Raw genomic sequence first — 18,565 nt, forward strand, 5'->3', positions numbered from 1 at the left:
AGATGGGAAGGCCATAACCAGGCCAATAGCTTTTGCTAGTAAATCTCTTAATCATGCACAAACCAAGTATCCTGCTCACCAACTGGAATGTCTAGCCATGAAATGGGCCATTCATGATAAATTCAGCCATTGGCTGCGAAGGCATAAGTTTACTGTGTGGACCGACAACAATCCACTCAAGAATATTCTTACAAAGCCGAGACTTGATGCATGCGAGCAGAGATGGGTTGCGAAGCTGGCACCCTTTGATTTTGATATCCAGTACGTACCAGGGCCAAAGAATGTTGTTGCTGATGCTTTGAGCAGAGAGCCATTTGTCCGCTCCAAAGTTCTGCACCGACTGACAAGAATGCCATATGATCTCCTGCTGGAGGAAGCCAGAGGTCTTCGAGTGGATGATGTTCAAGACATGTTACGCCTCTCCTGTGAGCAGCTCGAGGCCGACTGTAGAACGTCTATGGCTCCTGAGAGTGAGTTGAGTAGAGCTGGAGACGATGTCAGTGGGTTGGTTTCCTGTGAAGAGGTGTCTGCTGTCCTCCATGCCCACCGCCGATGGGATGATGGTGCCAGAGTGAGGGCCGTTTCACATGTGCAGCACTTTGAGAAATTGATGTCCATGGGTCAGAGCCCATTACCTGTGCTTACACACAAGGAGCTGTATGATAACCGGTCACTGGATCCTGTCATCAGCAGAGTCATGTTCTTTGTAGATAGAGGCTGACGCCCATCTAGGAGTGTCACGTCCTGACCAGTAAAGGGGTCATTTTGTTATTTTAGTTGGTCAGGACGTGGCAGGAGTGTGTTTGTTTTGTGTTGTTGGGTTTTTTGGGTTAGTTCTATGTTATGTATTTCTATGTTTGATTTTCTAGTATTTCTATGTTCAGGGTTTTGGCTTGGCCTTCAATTGAAGGCAGCTGTTCTTCGTTGCCTTTAATTGGAGGCCATATTTAAGTGGGTTTATTTTCTCTTGTGTTTGTGGGTGGTTGTCTCCATGTATAGTTAGGTTACATTACAGGACTGTCGTTCATGGTCTTGTTTTGTTTCAGTGATCACGTTTAAATAAAAGTATAAGTATGGACACTTACCACGCTGCGTATTGGTCCGATATTTCTTCCTCCTCAGAAGATGAAACTTATGACAAGGAGAGAGTGAGTCCTTGAAGCTAAAGAAACAGTTTACACTCTCAGACAGTGGGGGAAACTCACCATCCGGTTAGGGATTCTGTATCATGTCTCAAAACACCCAATGAGTAAGAAGAAAATATTCCAGTATGTCATACCTGTGTCTTTGAGAGGCCTCGTGTTGAAGGGAGTTCATGATGATGCTGGTCATCAGGGTCAGCAACGCACATTGTGGCTCATGAGACAGCGGTTAAACTGGGAATCTATGGAAAAGGATGTCAAGGAATACGTGGCCCACTGTAAGAGATGTGTGTTGAGTAAAGCACCTGAGCCTGAAGCAAGAGCTCCACTCGTTTCCATTGTGACAACGGAACCTTTAGAACTTGTGTGTATTGATTTCTGGACTGCAGAAGATTCAAACAATTCTATTGATGTGTTAATAGTAACTGATCACTTTACTAAGCTGGCATGTGCATATCCATGTCCAAACCAGTATGCTAAGACTGTTGCTTGTGTTCTCTGGAACAATTTATTCTGCATTTATGGGTTCACTGATTGTATCCATTCTGACAGGGGTGCTAACTTTGAGAGTTCACTTATTGCACAATTACTTCAGTTTGGTGTTGAAAAGTCCCACACCACACCTTACCATCCCATGGGTAATGGTCAAGCAGAACGTCTGAATCACACACTGGGTGGTATGATTAGAGCTCTGCCCGCTAGGTCCAAGGCTAAATGGCCTCAGATGTTGAACACATTGAAATTCTCCTATAACTGCACTGTTCACGAGACTACTGGGTTTCCACCCTTCTTCTTGATGTTTGTACGCACCCCTAGGTTGCCGGTAGATGTTATGTTTGAAAGTGTGCCTGTTGGATGGGGACACAGTAGATGTGGATAAGTATGTCCAGTCTCTGGGTGAGGATCTGAGAGAGGCCATGACATTGGCCCAGCAGCATGCCAAAAAGCAACAAAAGAGGCAAGCCGAGGTTTACATTCGGTAGAGAAGGGAGACAGAGTTGTACTTGCTAACAAGGGGGAGAGGGTCAAGAAGAAACTGGCTGATCGCTGGGAGAATGTGGTGTACATAGTTTTTGCGAAGAACAGCTCACTGAACACATATCGTATCCAACACCCTACCAGTGGACGCATCAAAACTGTGCATAGGAACCTGATTATGCCAGCCAACTTTCTGCCTTTGCCTTCTTGGAAGGAACCTGAGCGTCACGGATCTGTATCGAGTGGTGACGTGATCTCTGTGATGTCTGCAGAGTCCAGCTAAATGGATGGGAGTGACGGGGTAGCACTGGGTAGCAGGCCTTCCTGAGTCTTCTGGGAGGATACTCCAAGAGGATGGTGACGTTCCAGCTGATGGAAGTGAAGTGGAACAACCGTATGAAGTCCCCTTGAGTGAGCTGTGCTCAGCAGAAGTGAACCAGAGCGATATCCCCGAAACCTACAAGAGTTCTGATAGCAAAACTCCATTCAGTGTGGATGATGCTATGACAGATGATGTTAACTTGGTTGAAGACGGTTCGTCAGCGTGGTCTGTGACAATCTACCAGGATTCTGATCAGTCATCTGACACTACTAGTGTTGAGTCTGTAACTGAAAGTGTGCTGGCTCCGGATATGCCGATCTGCAGTACTCCCCATCCTGAGGTTAGACCTCTGAGCACGGTTAGAGCTGTCCGTGACATTCCTGCTAGGTTTTTGAGTGAGGGTGTTCGGACTAGAGTAGGTAGACTTATTAAGCCAGTGAATAGGCTAATCCAAACTATGTCTACACAAAAAATAAAACAGTTCATGGTATTTCAGTGACGGTAGGATATTGCCTACCCTTTATATATATATATATATATATATATATATATATATATATATATATATATATGTGTAGTAATCTAAGTGTGTCTTAGAATGATTTATTGGTTTGTGTAATATATTCGACAATTCATGTAACTTTGTGTGTAGTCCATCAGCAGAAAATGTATATGGCATTTTTTTGTACACAGTTGAATAAGGGATTAGCTACCCCTTATTTTTCCTAATCCCTCACGGGATAGCTTTTCAGCTGGTCGACCATTTTTGGGTCTAGAATTAAGGGACAACACTGGGTTACTCTGTCGCTGTCACAGTATCCACAGAAAATGGTGCCCCTCCTCGGCCGGGCGGCGCTCGGCGGTCGTCGTCGCCGGTCTACTAGCTGCCACCGATCTATGTTTCTGTGTTCGTTGTGTTTTGTCTGTCTAAGTCCGCACCTGTTTTCGTTTCTGTCATTAGTGGGGGGGGGGGGGGGGTGTATTTAGTTTGTTCCTGTGGGTGTTGTGTGTTGTGTGGGATTATTTTTGATTGTCAGCGGGCAGTGTGGTTGTACTTTGTATGTTGCTCCAGCATTTTATTATTTGGAGTATCGATTTAAGCCGGGCTGCGCCCCGTGCGTATTTTCGCCTCTTCATCTGGATTACCCGTTTCCCTTTTGGGGTTTTCTGCGATCTCTGTGTTGTTGATACACCTAGCGTGTTGAGTGCCATTAAACTTCGGCCTACTGAACTATCACATCTTGCATTTGACTCTGCTCCTTCCTCCTGCCCTACATACCCGTGACAGTCGCCCTGTGGGTGTGACATGCTTCTTATTTTTTTCTTTGCTTCGTTACCTTCGAGGTAATGTGTTTTGAATTGTGCCGATAAGAATGTAGCAGTGTGATGTTGTTCCCCTAGATTATGCACCAAGTTGCACACAAGGACCAGTTCAAATAGGCCAGGTCAAGAGGGGATGTTAATAATTTTATTAAAATAATTCAGTGTTTTTTTTATTTAATTACAGCTGCATAGCTAATGTTATTTTTTGTGTACAAACACTTTTTCATATCTCTGTTGTAAATACACTTGATTGTAAAAGTTTTGTATATTTTGGTTTGGTACATAGTGGGTTATCTGTATTTCTGTACCCCCCCTATTGTTCTCTCTTGCCTGACCTTCAGCTAGCGAGGTATGTTGTCCTTGGCACTGCAATTTTTTATATAAAACTGTGGTGCCTGAGAGCTGTGACTGCGCCAAGGGCTAACATATTTTGTGTTGTCTCTTCGTGCGCAGGGCAAATAAAAATCCAACAAGCAGACCTCCAGTTGTGGCAGTGTCCTCATTAAATTACCCAACGCAGAACGAACCATACTACACAGACAATAGACTTTACAAATGACATGCCTTTAAAAACATTAACATGTAGTGTGCGTACGTGCAGCTCAATCAAATCTCAGACACCCAAGATATTGGGAATTAATACTACCACTTAGAGACAGAAAGTTGTGTTAGAGGTTTATCAGATGAAGAAATCATAAGCTTTATGAAAACTGAATCAGAGGAACAGCGTGTAACTGGAGATGTTGACGTCGAAATAAGCGAGGATACACTGAAATTGGTTTTGTCAGATGAGGCACATTTTGGAGGTTCTGGCATACTGGATGGTTCAGGCATTTGGAGGGTTCAGGCACCTCTATGTTGCTATAAATGTGTATTTTCCTTAATATGTTTTATAATTTTGTATGTGTTTGATGTATTTATGCAGGGCTCATCTGTAAAAGAAGCAGTAGTCTCAGACTTATTAAAAATTTAAAAAATACCACTCCAAATAACGGTGTTTACACTGACTAGTGATGAATGGGAGAGGGTCCATTCAAAGAGAAGTAGTAGGTATTTCAAAAAGTTATCATGGGTAGGCCTATTTGTAGGAAAGATTAAAATCCAATCCTTACTGTGCAGTACATTTTAGATTCAGTTGAAGTCGGAAGTTTACATGCACTTCGGTTGGAGTCATTAAAACTCATTTAAACTATAGTTTTGGCAAGTCAGTTAGGACATCTACTTTGTGCATGACACAAGTAATTTTTCCAACAATTGTTTAAAGATAGATCATTTCACTTAAAATTCACTGTATCACAATTCCAGTGGGTCAGAAGTTTACATACACTAAGTTGACTGTGCCTTTAAACAGCTTGGAAAATTCCAGAAAATTATGTCATGGCTTTAGAAGCTTCTGATAGGCTAATTGCCATTATTTTAGTCAATTGGAGGTGTACCTGTGGATGTATTTCAAGGCCTACCTTCAAACTCAGTGCCTCTTTGCTTGACATCATGGGAAAATCAAAAGAAATCAGCCAAAAATTGTAGACCTCCACAAGTCTGGTTCACCTTTGGGATCTATTTCCAAATGCCTGAAGGTACCACGTTCATCTGTACAAACAATAGTAAGCAAGTATAAACATCATGGGATCACGCAGCCGTCATACCGCTCAGGAAGAAGACGCGTTCTGTTTCCTAGAGATGAACGTAAAAGTGCAAATCAATCCCAGAACAACAGCAAAGGACCTTGTGAAGATGCTGGAGGAAACAGGTACAAAAGTATCTATATCCACAGTAAAATGAGTCCTATATCAACATAACCTGAAAGGCTGCTCAGCAAGAAAGAAGCCACTGCTCCAAAAACGCCATTAAAAAAGCCAGACTACGGTTTGCAACTGCACATGGGGACAAAGATTGTACTTTTTGGAAAAATGTCCTGTGGTCTAATGAAACAAAAATAGAACTGTTTGGTCATAATGACCATCGTTATGTTTGGAGGGAAAAGGGGAAGGCTTGCAAGCCGAAGAACACCATCCCAACCGTGAAGCACGGGGGTGGCAGTATCATGTTGTGGGGGTGCTTTGCTGCAGGAGGGACTGGTGCACTTCACATAATAGATGGCATCATGAGACAGGAAAATGATGTGGATATATTGAAGCAACATCTCAAGACATCAGACAGGAAGTTAAAGCTTGGTCGCAAATTAGTCTTCCAAATGGACAATGACCCCAAGCATACTTTCAAAGTTGTGGCAATATGGCTTAAGGACAACAAAGTCAAGGTAATGGAGTGGCCATCACAAGGCCCTGACCTCAGTCCTGTAGAACATTTGTGGGCAGAACTGAAAAAGCGTGTGTGAGCGAGGCCTACAAACCTGACTCAGTTACACCAGCTCTGTCAGGAGGAATAGGCCAAAATTCACCCAACTTATTGTGGGAAGGTTCTGGAAGGCTACCCAAAACGTTTGACCCAAGTTAAACATTTTAAAGGCAATGCTACCAAATAATAATTGAGTGTATGTAAACCTCTGACCCACTGGAAATGTGATGGAAGAAATAAAAGCTGAAATAAATCATTCTCTCTACTATTATTCTGACATTTCACATTCTTAAAATAAAGTTGCGATCCTAAGTGACCTAAGACAGGGCATTTTTATTTGGATTAAATGTCATGAATGGTCAAAAACTGAGTTTAAATGTATTTGGCTAGGTGCATGTCAACTTCCGACTTCAACTGTATCATACATTTTCAGTAGCTCAGAAATGGATATACAAAAACTATATCTTAAAATAAATGGATACTGTGGCCAGTCTTCATGCGAGCTAAAATTATTTATTGTTCTGGAATGCACTAGATTTCCATGTCTCATATTCAGGCAATATCATAACTTCAGATAAAGATGGCATAAAGAACAATTTGAGCTCCAGAGAGGGAGCAACTTTTTTTATTTATTTAACAAGGCAAGTCAGTTAAGAACAAATTCTTATTTACAATGACAGGCTTCCCCGGCCAAGCCATAACCCAGATGACGCTGGGCCAATTGTACACCGCCCTATGGGACTCCCAATCACGGCTGATTGTGATACAGCCTCTAGTCAGTACGCCTCTAGCACTGAGATGCAGTGCCTTAGACCGCTGTGCCACTCGGGAGCCCCCCCAAATTGCATTGTCATTACATAATACTGCCCTATAGAAGATGCACAGGGAATTAATTGCCAATGCCGACCTCCGATACTTGGCCACTCAGAACAGAAGTGGCATTGGAGTAGATTTTTATTTAACAACGCACAAATAACTTTGGGGATTCTGATGAAATCAAGTCACTACAATTAATGAAAGAAAAACTTGAAAATGAACAAAATACGGTTATCAAGGTGTTCATTCATGTTTTAGTAATATGACCAAGCACAGTGCAGCATTTGCTAAGTCCTGTGGAGCAGAACTATTGTCAATATGAATAGTCAAGCAGGAAAGTTGAACAGCCATTCTAAAAGTGAACCATGCAATTCAATGAATGAACTGCAGTGCAGATTATTTGAGAACTGGGCAATGAGGAAGTTCTGAAAGAAACGCAATCACCTTTCATTGAGCGTTTCATTGAAATACAGACACAAAGGATCAAATAAAATAGTATCAGTTAGTGTCCAATGCACAGATCAAAACATATACTTTAAGAAAGGGCTGTTGGACACATTTTTCAAAAACGTTCTCCTTGTAATACTAATTTGGTCTGACCTTTTGGCAGGAGATTTACAGAGGTTTTCACAGGCAAGGTTTTCACAGGGCTTCACAGGCAAGGATATTGCTGCCAGTAAGATTGCACCTAAATCAACCATTTATCGGATCATCAAGAACTTCAAGGAGAGCGGTTCAATTGTTGTGAAGAAGGCTTCAGGGCGCCCAAGAAAGTCCAGCAAGCGCCAGGACTGTCTCCTAAAGTTGATTCAGCTGCGGGATTGGAGCACCACCAGTACAGAGCTTGCTCAGGAATGGCAGCAGGCAGGTGTGAGTGCATCTGCACGCACAGTGAGGCGAAGACTTTTGGAGGATGGCCTGGTGTCAAGAAGGGCAGCAAAGAAGTCACTTCTCTTCAGGAAAAACATCAGGGACAGTGATATTCTGCAAACGGTACAAGGATTGGACTGCTGAGGACTGGGGTAAAGTCATTTTCTCTGATGAATCCCCTTTCCGATTGTTTGGGGCAAAAAGCTTGTCCGGAGAAGACAAGGTGAGCGCTACCATCAGTCCTGTGTCATGCCAACAGTAAAGCATCCTGAGACCATTCATGTGTGAGGTTGCTTCTCAGCCAAGGGAGTGGGCTCACTCACAATTTTGCTTAAGAACACAGCCATGAATAAAGAATGGTACCAACACATCCTCCGAGAGCAACCTCTCCCAACCATCCAGGAACAGTTTGGTGATGAACAATGCCGTTTCCAGCATGATGGAGCACCTTGCCATAAGGCAAAAGTGATAACTAAGTGGCTCGGGGAAAAAAACATTGATATTTTGGGTCCATGGCCAGGAAACTAGCTAACGTTAGCTAGCTAACAGTACACTTGAAATGAAACCACTTTCTGTTAAAATTAGAAACGTGTAATATCTGAAAATGTAGCTAGCTAGACTGTCTTACCAGTATAAATCATGGTTGGATGCGTCTCCTGTCTGATGCCATGCATGGTTGCCCTTAGTTTGACGATGTAATCCAGACTGGTGTTTTCTCCATCTCCTTAGCTATCATACTCGAATTCCACTGATTTCAAAACTCGGTCCTCCAGAAAGTGGAGAGCATATGCAACCGATGTGAAATGGCTAGTTAGTTAGCGGTGGTGCGCGCTAATAGCGTTTCAATCGGTGACGTCACTCGCTCTGAGACCTGAAGTGGTTGTTCCCCTTGTGTTGCAAGAGCCGCGGCTTTTGTGGCGCGATGGGTAACGATGCTTCGTGGGTGTCAGTTGTTGATGTGTGCAAGGGTCCCTGGTTCGAGCCCAGGTTGGGGCGAAGAGAGGGACGGAACCTACACTGTTACACATACACATAATGTTAGCTAGCGAGCCAGCTAGCTAACAGTACACTTTAACTTGACATTAGGTTTATGCAGTTTTACTACGTGATACATTATTTTTAAAGAGACGCTTTTGACACGATTACCTAGACATACTGACCAGCTCCAATAAACAGGCGCATGCTATATGGCAGACCAATCCTCTCTCGGTATGTCCAGCCCACTCATTATCTCAGCCAATCATGGCTAGCAGGAAGGTTGCTCACTTCTGTGGCTAAACCAACTAGGCTCCTAATTTAACCATTTTATTCGTATTTACAGATGGCATACAGGTTTCACATTCGAGAAGGCATTTCTGCCAAAAAACGCATTTTGATAAAAAATTATTTTTATGTTCAAACGGCTCTCCTGTGAAATCGTGACTTGCGACATACGCCTAGTTTCCTGAATCGGGTTACATTTTAATAAAATCAACAATGTTCATTGAGCTTGTCTAATGCTTTAAGCTTAGGGTTTGATGCCTCGGAGATCTATGTAACCAGAAGGAGGAAAAAAAGCTTAATCTGACCCAACTATTCTCCTGCTCCTGCTGGCTTTTGCAGATTCAGCCATTACTCTCCTAAAGTTGCCGGTAATGGGCTACACAAGGAGTCTGCAACCTTTCTCATGTGGAATGCCAATTTATCTTACCATTTCTACCGATCTGCGTGCCAGTTATGGTTTTCATATGCACATTTTTGTGATACAGTTTAGTTTAATTTATAATAATCTTCATATCTCAAAATCATTGTCATGTGGTTAATCAAAATTCTATCCAATCTAAATCAAAATGACGCAATCCTAAAAAGTAACTTCCATTGCCAACTATGTAAAAATAGCTTACATAAAGCCAACAAATTAAAACATTGCTGCCTGCAGGTAGAAAACATCCTGATTAAATTATATATTTTTAAATCCTATAAATCGCATTGGCTTCACATGGCCTGTCTGCAACGAAGTTATCGACTATTAACTTGGGGCCTGCTCAAAGCTTGCGCTAGCGAACTTGCATCATTGTATAAAATATTCCAATTTTCTACTGCTTGAGCTCCTGTTCCTCTTATAGAATATTAGATCAAAAGTATTGTGGATCTCCTGCACGTAAATATAAACAGTACCAGCACCCAAAATGAGTACTGGAACCTTTTTCAGTCCAAGTCGAGCACTGATAAGAAGCCTATTTCATGACGTTTCCACTGGATCGGAGTATGTCATTTTTTTTCTTTCAAGCTGAGTGGTTATCGAAAGGGAGAGAGCTGGAAAGATTTTTCAAATATACTGAGGAACTAAATCAAATCAAATTCTATTGGTCACATACACATGGTTAGCAGATGTTAATGCGAGTGTAGTGAAATGCTTGTGCTTCTAGTTCCGACAGAGCAGTAATATCTAACAAGTAATCTAACAAATTCACAACGACTACCTTATACACAAAATGTAAGGGATGAATAAGAATATATACATATAAATATATGGATGAGCGATGGCTGTGCGGCATAGGCAAGATGCAGTAGATGGTATAGAATACAGTATATACATATGAGATGCGTAATGTAGGATATGTAGACATTATTAAAGTGGCGTTATTTAAAGTGACTAGTGATACCATTATTTAATCCATTTATTAAAATGGCAAGAGATTTGAGTCTGTATGTTGGCAGCAGCCACTCTGTTAGTAATGGCTGTTTAACAGCCTGATGGCCTTGAGATGGAAGCTGTTTTTCAGTCTATTGTAATTCTCAATTGAGGTAAAAACAGACTTTGATTGCTTGCTGTTTGAGGTGAAGAAAACATTACTTTGAGAAGCTCCACAGGTCGTTAGTGGTGGTGTGTTAAGCCAATCAGAAATACTATCAGATCCCCAAATGGGCACATTTATATGCCTACGTTTGTGCGCAGGCCAGGTAGCCTATAGGCCTATTTCTATGCATGCGCGTCCTTACTCAACATTGACAGGAGCGCTCCAAACAAAAGACAATGACTAAATTGACAGAACTTGTAAATGGAATTTAGTAAACCAAATTATGAAACAATGAATGTGCATAAATTGGTGGGAGAGTGCATTCTGGAGAGAGAAGTGCATTGTGCATCTGGGCGCATGGTCAATCCGACATCTGCATTGGCCATTTACGGTGATACGGCCTCAGCAGAAGTCAGGGCATTCATACATTTGCTTCTCGGAGCAGTGCAGAGCTGTTGTCAAGGAAGTGAGTTTGTGTTTATACAGGATGTACTGCCCCCACATACCAATGCGGAGCTATACAGAGCCTTCCGCATTGTTACAAAATTTGGGAGTTGCATGGTGATGCAGTACAGAGCTTGATTTGGCCTCTGCATGCCTCTAGAGGCTCCGTAATTGCGTCACACCCTCCGTATGGAGCCTCTGACAACATTTTCAAATCGAGCATAAATTGGCTTTTAGTCTAGGCCTCCGCAGTTGATTAGTTCACTGAGATGGACATATATAATTGGATTTATTTGTTACTGCTCGACTAAAACAATCTCGGTCGACCAACAGCATAACGGCCAAACAATCGACCACTTGACTAATTGGGGTCAGCTCTACTGAGGACAGGTGATTTTTACGTGCTACACGCTTCAGCACTTGGCTGTCCTGTTCTGTGAGCTTGTGTGGCCTACCACTTCGCGGCTCGAGCCGTTGTTGCTCCTAGACATTTCCACTTCATAATAAAATCACTTACAGTTGACCCGGGGCGGCTCTAGTAGGGCAGAAATTTGATGAACTGACATTGAAAGTCACTGAGCTTTTCAGTAAGGCCTTTCTACTGCCAATAACTACCACATTCAACAGCCTGATCAACTCTATGCGAAGGAGATGTGTCGCGCTGCATGAGGCAAATGGTGGTCACACCAGATACTGACTGGTTTTCTGATCCACGCCTCTACCTTTTTTTTTAAAGATATGCCTCTGTTGGTCACAGATATCTGTATTCCCAGTCATGTGAAATCCATAGATTAGTGCATAATGCATGTTTTAAATTGAAAATTGACTGATTTCCTTATGAACTGTAACTCATTAAAATCAAAATTGTTGCATGTTGTGTTTATATTTTTGGTCAGTTTAGTTGTTTTCTGTCAACTTAGCTGAAGCCATATTGTTGTTTTTGTCTGTTTACTTGGCGTTGTTTAGTAGGCCTTCTTTGTCTGTTCGTATAATTATTCCATTGCTGACGACGTCTGTTGTGATCCAAGCCCATGCTTGCTTGCTCTTATTATTTATTCTCGCACAGGCATGTTTACTGAGCGACAGATCATAACAAAATAAAAAGACAAATGTAGATTGTTTATTTTGATTGTTCAAGTGTTGTGGCATAAGTGTCGGGAGAAGTCTTTCTCCTCGAAAGAAACAATGCATGAGGCAAGCGAATTAGCCTAGCTTCATCTAAATCTGTGTCTAGAATAAATTCACTTTCATGAGGAGCTGGAGTATGGTCCTGTATGACTGTTGGTAGAGCATGGTGCTTGCACCGCCAGGGTTGTGAGTTCGCTTCCCGGGGCCCTCCATACATAAAATGTATGCAAGCAGCCTTGTAAGTTGCTTTGGATAAAAATGTCTGCTAAATGGTATCTATTATGTATGAATATGGAGCTAGATAACTGCCAAAATGTTGAACAAACGTATCGTTAGGATCGTAAGAAAATCCATACATACATTTTTAGGATCGTAAGAAAAGCCATGCGTGAAACATGAAACGTAAATGAGATGTGATCTTTGAACATACCAACACCATGTTAGGATTACGGACTAACATTTTAGGCTTGAACAAATCTTGTGTTGCAATTCTGACGTACAATAATACCTTTCAGAGATCCTGGCAATTTCATCTCACCAACAAAAAAAACATACACCAAGTGGCCTGTGAGTTGTGCTACGAGAACAAGCATACCACAGTACAAAAACCTGAAGTCAGGGACACCGGAAAGATGTATCCTGCACGTTTTCAAGTTGTCTCTCTTTTCTATTACTCAGTTGAGTTTACTTTACATTTAGGTAGGTAGTGTAATGGATTTGTTTGCCGGAGCAAGTCTAGATAGCCCTAGCTGTATTATACCTACAAAAATGAAGTTTCAGTCCGCTGGGTGTACCTTATCAAAATACAGTGCAATTGGAAAGTCTTCAGACCCCTTGACTTTTTCCACTTTTTGTTACAGCCGTACTCTAAAATGGATTAAATAAAACAATTTCCTCATCAATCTACACACAATACCCCATGGAGGCGAGCAGGCCAGAGGTGGATGAACGCAGTGCCCTTGTTTGGGTGTAGGGCCTGATCAGAGCCTGAAGGTACGGAGGTGCCGTTCCCCTCACAGCTCCGTAGGCAAGCACCATGGTCTTGTAGCGGATGCGAGCTTCAACCATCTGGCAGTCTGAGGGACAAATCTGGGTTTGGCGGATGCCAGAAGAATGCTACCTGTCCCAATGCAGAGGGTAAACTGTAAAGTTTGGTGGAGGAAGAATAATGGTCTGGGGCTGTTTTACATGGTTCGAGCTAGGGCCCTTAGTTCCAGTGAAGGGAAATCTTAATGCTACAGCACACATTCTAGACGATTCTGTGCTTCCACCTTTGTGGCAACAGTTTGGGAAAGGCCATTTCCTATTTCAGCATGACAATGCCCACGTGCACAAAGCAAGGTCTATACAGAAATGGTTTGTCGAGATCAGTATGAAAGAACTTGACTGGCCTGCGCAGAGCCCTGACCTCAACCATATTGAACAATTTTGAAATGAATTGGAAAGCTGACTGCAACTCAGGCCTAATTGCCCAATATCAGTGCCCGACCTCACTAATGCTTGTGTGGCTGAATGGAAGCAAGTCCCTGCAGCAATGTTCCAACATCTAATGGAAAATCTTCCCAGAAGAGTGGAGGCTGTTATAGCAGCAAAGGGGGGGACCAACTCCATGTTAATGCCTCTGATTTTGGAATGAGATGTTCGACATGCAGTTGTCCACATACTTTTGGTCAGGTAGTGTATGTAGCCAATACATTTTGAATTCAATAGCATTGCTTGTGAACTTCAAAGCTGTAACAATTTTATGCTTTGGTTAAAGGCTGCATACACATACTAGTATTAGTCATCGACCCTGCTCTAGAGTACACATTCTGGGTGATGCCATACAACGTTATCATCGCAATGGCGAGCTCTCATTGGCTATTGCTGATCACTGTTCAAAATGTTTCGTTGCACATCTCAAACTACAACGGCATTTCAGGTTTTGTGCCGATAAAATCAAACATGTTTGAAAATATCCGGACAGCTCAAAGACGGGATCGGTAGCCCCTAGATTGTGTCTCTGACCCACTCACATTCAATGAGTGTCGGTGACGGCTCTACGCCCTGAATAGGCAACGACATCGGGATTTATTCTCCGATCTCGAAAACTAAATCGTAGCCAAAATTGTGTAGTGCATGCCCGGCTTAATAACAGGATAGCTTCATCCACTGTCCCTGTCTCCATAGCGGGCTTGAACTAGTGATCCACTGATCGCAAACACTCAGACCGCCCTTGACAACGTACAAACCAATTGAGCTAAAGAAAACGATCCAATACGCTAGCTCCATTGGCAAAATGTTAAGCTAGCTGTGGAGTGAGCTTAGGTCACATTCTTAACTCTGATAAACTAACAATTTTTTTCTTCTTAAAGCTCTCTACCTATCGCTCATATTTTCCAATTCCTCTTCCCCGCCTATCTATCATTCCTCCCTCCCTCGCTCCCTTCCTCCTTTGATCCGGCAGGCATCAGAGGAGAGCTCACTGCGCGCTCTGGAGAGTCTCCTGACAGAGTTCTTCCACAGCTGTACAACCAACGAGCGCAAGAGAGAGATTGGTGAGTGTGGTAGTGCCGTGCCAAATTTGATCTGGGTGCAGAAACCTGCCCATTCAAAAGTATTGTTGTGCAACCATCTGAGCAAGTCTGTCCACCCTTATGAAATTTGGCATGATAGTAGAATGGACCAGAGCCATGTACTGTGGTACACTTTATATGTGACTTAAAATTGTAATGGGTGCTGCTATGTTGGCTCAAAGTTCCATGATAATTGCATTCATGCAACGCTATTGTCATGGAACGTTTGGTCCCGAAATAGTGGCCTGTTTGCAGAACTTTTTATATTGATTTGCTATTGACTATAGAGTGCGGATGCCATTTTAATTACAGATACAGGTAATATATCCTCATATTTTTTAAGTAAAAGAATGCAGTGCTGCGGCAAAGGACTCGTAGTGAGGACGACTTGCTACTACTCTGAACTGTGTTTGGTGAGCTTTCTGTCGCCAAGAGCTGCTGAGGCATCACCCAAGTGGGTGCTACACATTTTGAAGGAGGAGAGATCCAGTAGCTACACGACAGACTGGTTCCCAGAGTAGTCCTCTACATGATCGTCTGATCAAGTCATGAACCCATCCCTCTCCATCATTGGAGGATGCATGCACTCAAAGACTTGGCCTCTAATAGTTGACCTAACTAGCTAGGCTATTCATGATTTTGTTTGTTTTTTGCTATTTAAGCGCTTTGACATTCTTATGAAAAGTACTATAGAAATGTTATTATAGTTGTGATAAGTTGTCATAATTACCTTTTATGTAAGCGAGGACTTGAAATGACTCAACATAAAATTAAAATAAATCATGTGCTTCCTTTTTTCTGCAGAAGAGCTGCTGAATAACTTTGCTCAGCAGATGGGAGCATGGCGCTACTGCTTGTACTTCCTCTCCAACACTCGCAACGAGTATGTGATGATGTACAGTCTCACAGTATTTGAGGTAAGTTCATTTGGTGAACGTTATGAATAGTCCAGTAGTAGTAAGAGGACACCGTTACATAGCAATGGTTATTTTAATGGGGCTGCTTTCTGTTGATAAATAAACTCAAGAAATTCTCAGTACTTAATGCAGATGTCACACATTGACATTTTCAGAACATGAGATCTGGTGTTAAAGACAGATCTCTTGCTCGGAGATACTTTAAACTATAGTTTATTTTATAGTAAACTAACATTGGCTAACCTGTTGATAGTTAAATTGATGATCAAAGAACTCCAGTGGACCTTCCAACCCCCCCTGCATGCAGAGCGAGCTGCCTGCGCGCAGGGAGCGAGTGAGAGGAGCAGCTAATGGATTTACTTACGAGGAAGTTATTTTTGGTTTTAGCAGGGCCTGGGTAGGTTGAGTAGGGCCTGGGTAGGTTGAGTAGGGCCTGAATGTCACGGGCGTGGGTAGGGCTTAAAATGCAAGCCCATGCAGGGCTCTACGTGGTAGCCAGGGCACAAAAACAGAGGTGAAGTTGAGCCTTGCGCTCCACTCTTAGTTGTTGTGGAAATTACTATGCTGTTTACTTTCTGCATGTACGTGATATCGCAGTCTAACTTTAAATTACACAACTTTCCCCAGGTATTTTATATCATATCGTCTAGTGTGGCGGATGAATCAGAATTAGTTGGGTAACATAGATAATTAAGATGTTTTATTTGCATAATATGCTTATGTAATATACTTGCCATATGTGAATGTATCTGTTAAACCATGTGAAGGGATGGCGTGATTAATGGGGAACCAATTACTTGTCTCCACAATGTCTGTGCGCAAGTCACTCCCTCCTTTGGCATTGGGGGAAGGTGTATGGCAGTGTCTGGACCATTGTATGTCCCCTCTGATGTTGCACTTATCTTGGGATAGTGTATGACCTAGAGGCTCACTCCCCTCAGTGAGCTTGTCCAGGAGTGGAGTCAAGAGGGGGTTTACTTGAGATGGGAGTATCTAGAGTTGTCAATTGATTTATGCCATTGGATGAGCTAATGGTTCTGTTCTATACCGTACCAGGGAGAGACGTTTCCAGTTTGGGGTAGGAGGACCAGACACTGGTCTGTACAATGAAAGCTGTTGACACAACAGTTGCTGTCTGATATGTTTTATAGATATATTTCATACAAAACTTACCCTTGTGACCCATTCTATGTATCTGTGATTCGTCATGTATGTTGAGAGGGGTGTATCTTGGCTATAAAAGATCTTTGTACTTTTGTGTAATCACTTTTCAATGGTTCGTTAGAGATAGCGCATCATTGAAAGTCAAAGTGCTTTTGCAAAAGCTCTTAATTATTAAAGATGTAGTTATAAGTATAACTCTGACTGGTGTGTGAAGTTTATAATTCTCCTCATTTGGTAATGCAGAAATTAGCCACCACATTAGTTAGGCTGGAACACAGAAAATAATATGTTTAGTCATAACTGCACTGTGATTTTAATTTTGTGAATTTTATTAATGTTAAGGATCCCAATTTAGTTTAAATAGATGTAACAAAAATCTCCATTACTAATGCTTCATTAAATTTGGCGATATCCTTTTAATGAGGAACTGTTTTGGGGATTTGGATGAAGCTTGGGATGAGTCTGCATCTTGTGGTCAGCCCTGGGGCCTGTGGCAATATAGCTTGAAAATAAGCTGTTTTTGTTCATGATTTCAATATTAAACACGACTTAACACAGGATTTTCTCTTAAAACATTCTTATGACCTCTTCAGTGTTTTCTGAAACTGTGTTATGGGTACCTCTTTGAGTACTAGGAGAGACAATCTGTAATGTAAGGTTATGTAGGCTTTTGCAGTGGTTTCTGTAGCCTACAGTATATAATTTAAGGGATACTTTTGGATATTGTCAATGAGGCCCTTTATCTACTTCCCCAGAGTCTGATGAACTCATAGATACCATTTTTATGAAGAAAGTTAGAGGTAGTTTCACGAGCCAATTCTGACTCTGGGGAAGTAGATAAAGGGCCTCATTGACAAAATCCAAAAGTATCCCTTTAAGCCACTTTTTCTCGCGGTGTGAATTTATAATTATGAACGTCACTAAAAGCCCAAAGATATAAACTGTCCGCCATAATGCTTCATAAGTTTTATTAAGCTTCATAGCGTGTGTCATAAATTATATTGTCATAATATATATTTGACAAGTTATCTTGTGTATGTGACTTTGGGTGTCTTGAAAGTAAAATGTATTATTATAATGCGATAAGTGCATTGTGACATATTGCAGTGTTCTTTAGTCTTATGACACCTGAATATAACGGCTGCATAATAACATCATGTCAAAACCGTCAGAAAACGTGTTGGGCTGCTCATAATGTTGCAACATTTTAGTATTTTATGATGGTGTTACAATGCAGAACAGTAATTAATGGCTAAACCTACCCCAGGGTGGTCACAAGGTACACCTTTTCCAACTTAAAATGTCTGTTCAAATGAGAATTTCCCTTAACCCATAGTCGTTTTATAACCCTTGTTATTGTTAACACATTGATATTAGACATGTACCCGACCTAGTGGTATGTTGCTGATGACTGGAATGAATATGCAAGAGAAGACACCCTACACTTTGTAACTGAGTCTCAGCTATCACATGATAGGCCTAATTATGGTTATGATCATGATAAGTTATAATGGTGTTTTAAAGCAAGTTTGGCTAGTTGAAATAAATCTGCCCATTGTTGCCTTTTCAGAACCTGGTCAATAAGATGTGGCTGGGAGTAGCCTCACAGGACAAGATGGAGCTCCGTAGCTGCCTGCCCAAGCTGTTGCTGGCCCAGCACAAAGCTATGCCCTTCTTCATACGCAACAAACTCTGCAAAGTCATAGTGGATATTGGTCGTCAGGACTGGCCCATGTTCTACCATGATTTCTTCACCAACACTCTTCAGGTATGCCCTGCTAAAATTGTGTTAAATATGTTATGTTGGCTTTGTCAATACAGCAAACTA

At 41.9% G+C, this 18,565-nt stretch overlaps 1 protein-coding gene across 1 annotated transcript in view; it reads left to right on the forward strand.

The window, feature by feature from the left end:
- Positions 1-349: 349 nt before the first annotated feature.
- The window catches only part of LOC106583883 (exportin-6), a 78,971-nt gene continuing 60,755 nt past the window's right edge, over positions 350-18,565 (forward strand). Inside the window, exons 1-4 of the mRNA XM_014168507.2 lie at positions 350-571; positions 14,548-14,638; positions 15,461-15,573; positions 18,308-18,505. Coding sequence (XP_014023982.1) covers positions 350-571; positions 14,548-14,638; positions 15,461-15,573; positions 18,308-18,505 — 624 coding nt within the window. The remainder of the gene's footprint in view (positions 572-14,547; positions 14,639-15,460; positions 15,574-18,307; positions 18,506-18,565) is intronic.

This window comes from Salmo salar, chromosome ssa23, assembly GCF_905237065.1.
Source record: "Salmo salar chromosome ssa23, Ssal_v3.1, whole genome shotgun sequence".
In the NCBI taxonomy this organism is placed as follows: Eukaryota; Metazoa; Chordata; class Actinopteri; order Salmoniformes; family Salmonidae; genus Salmo; species Salmo salar.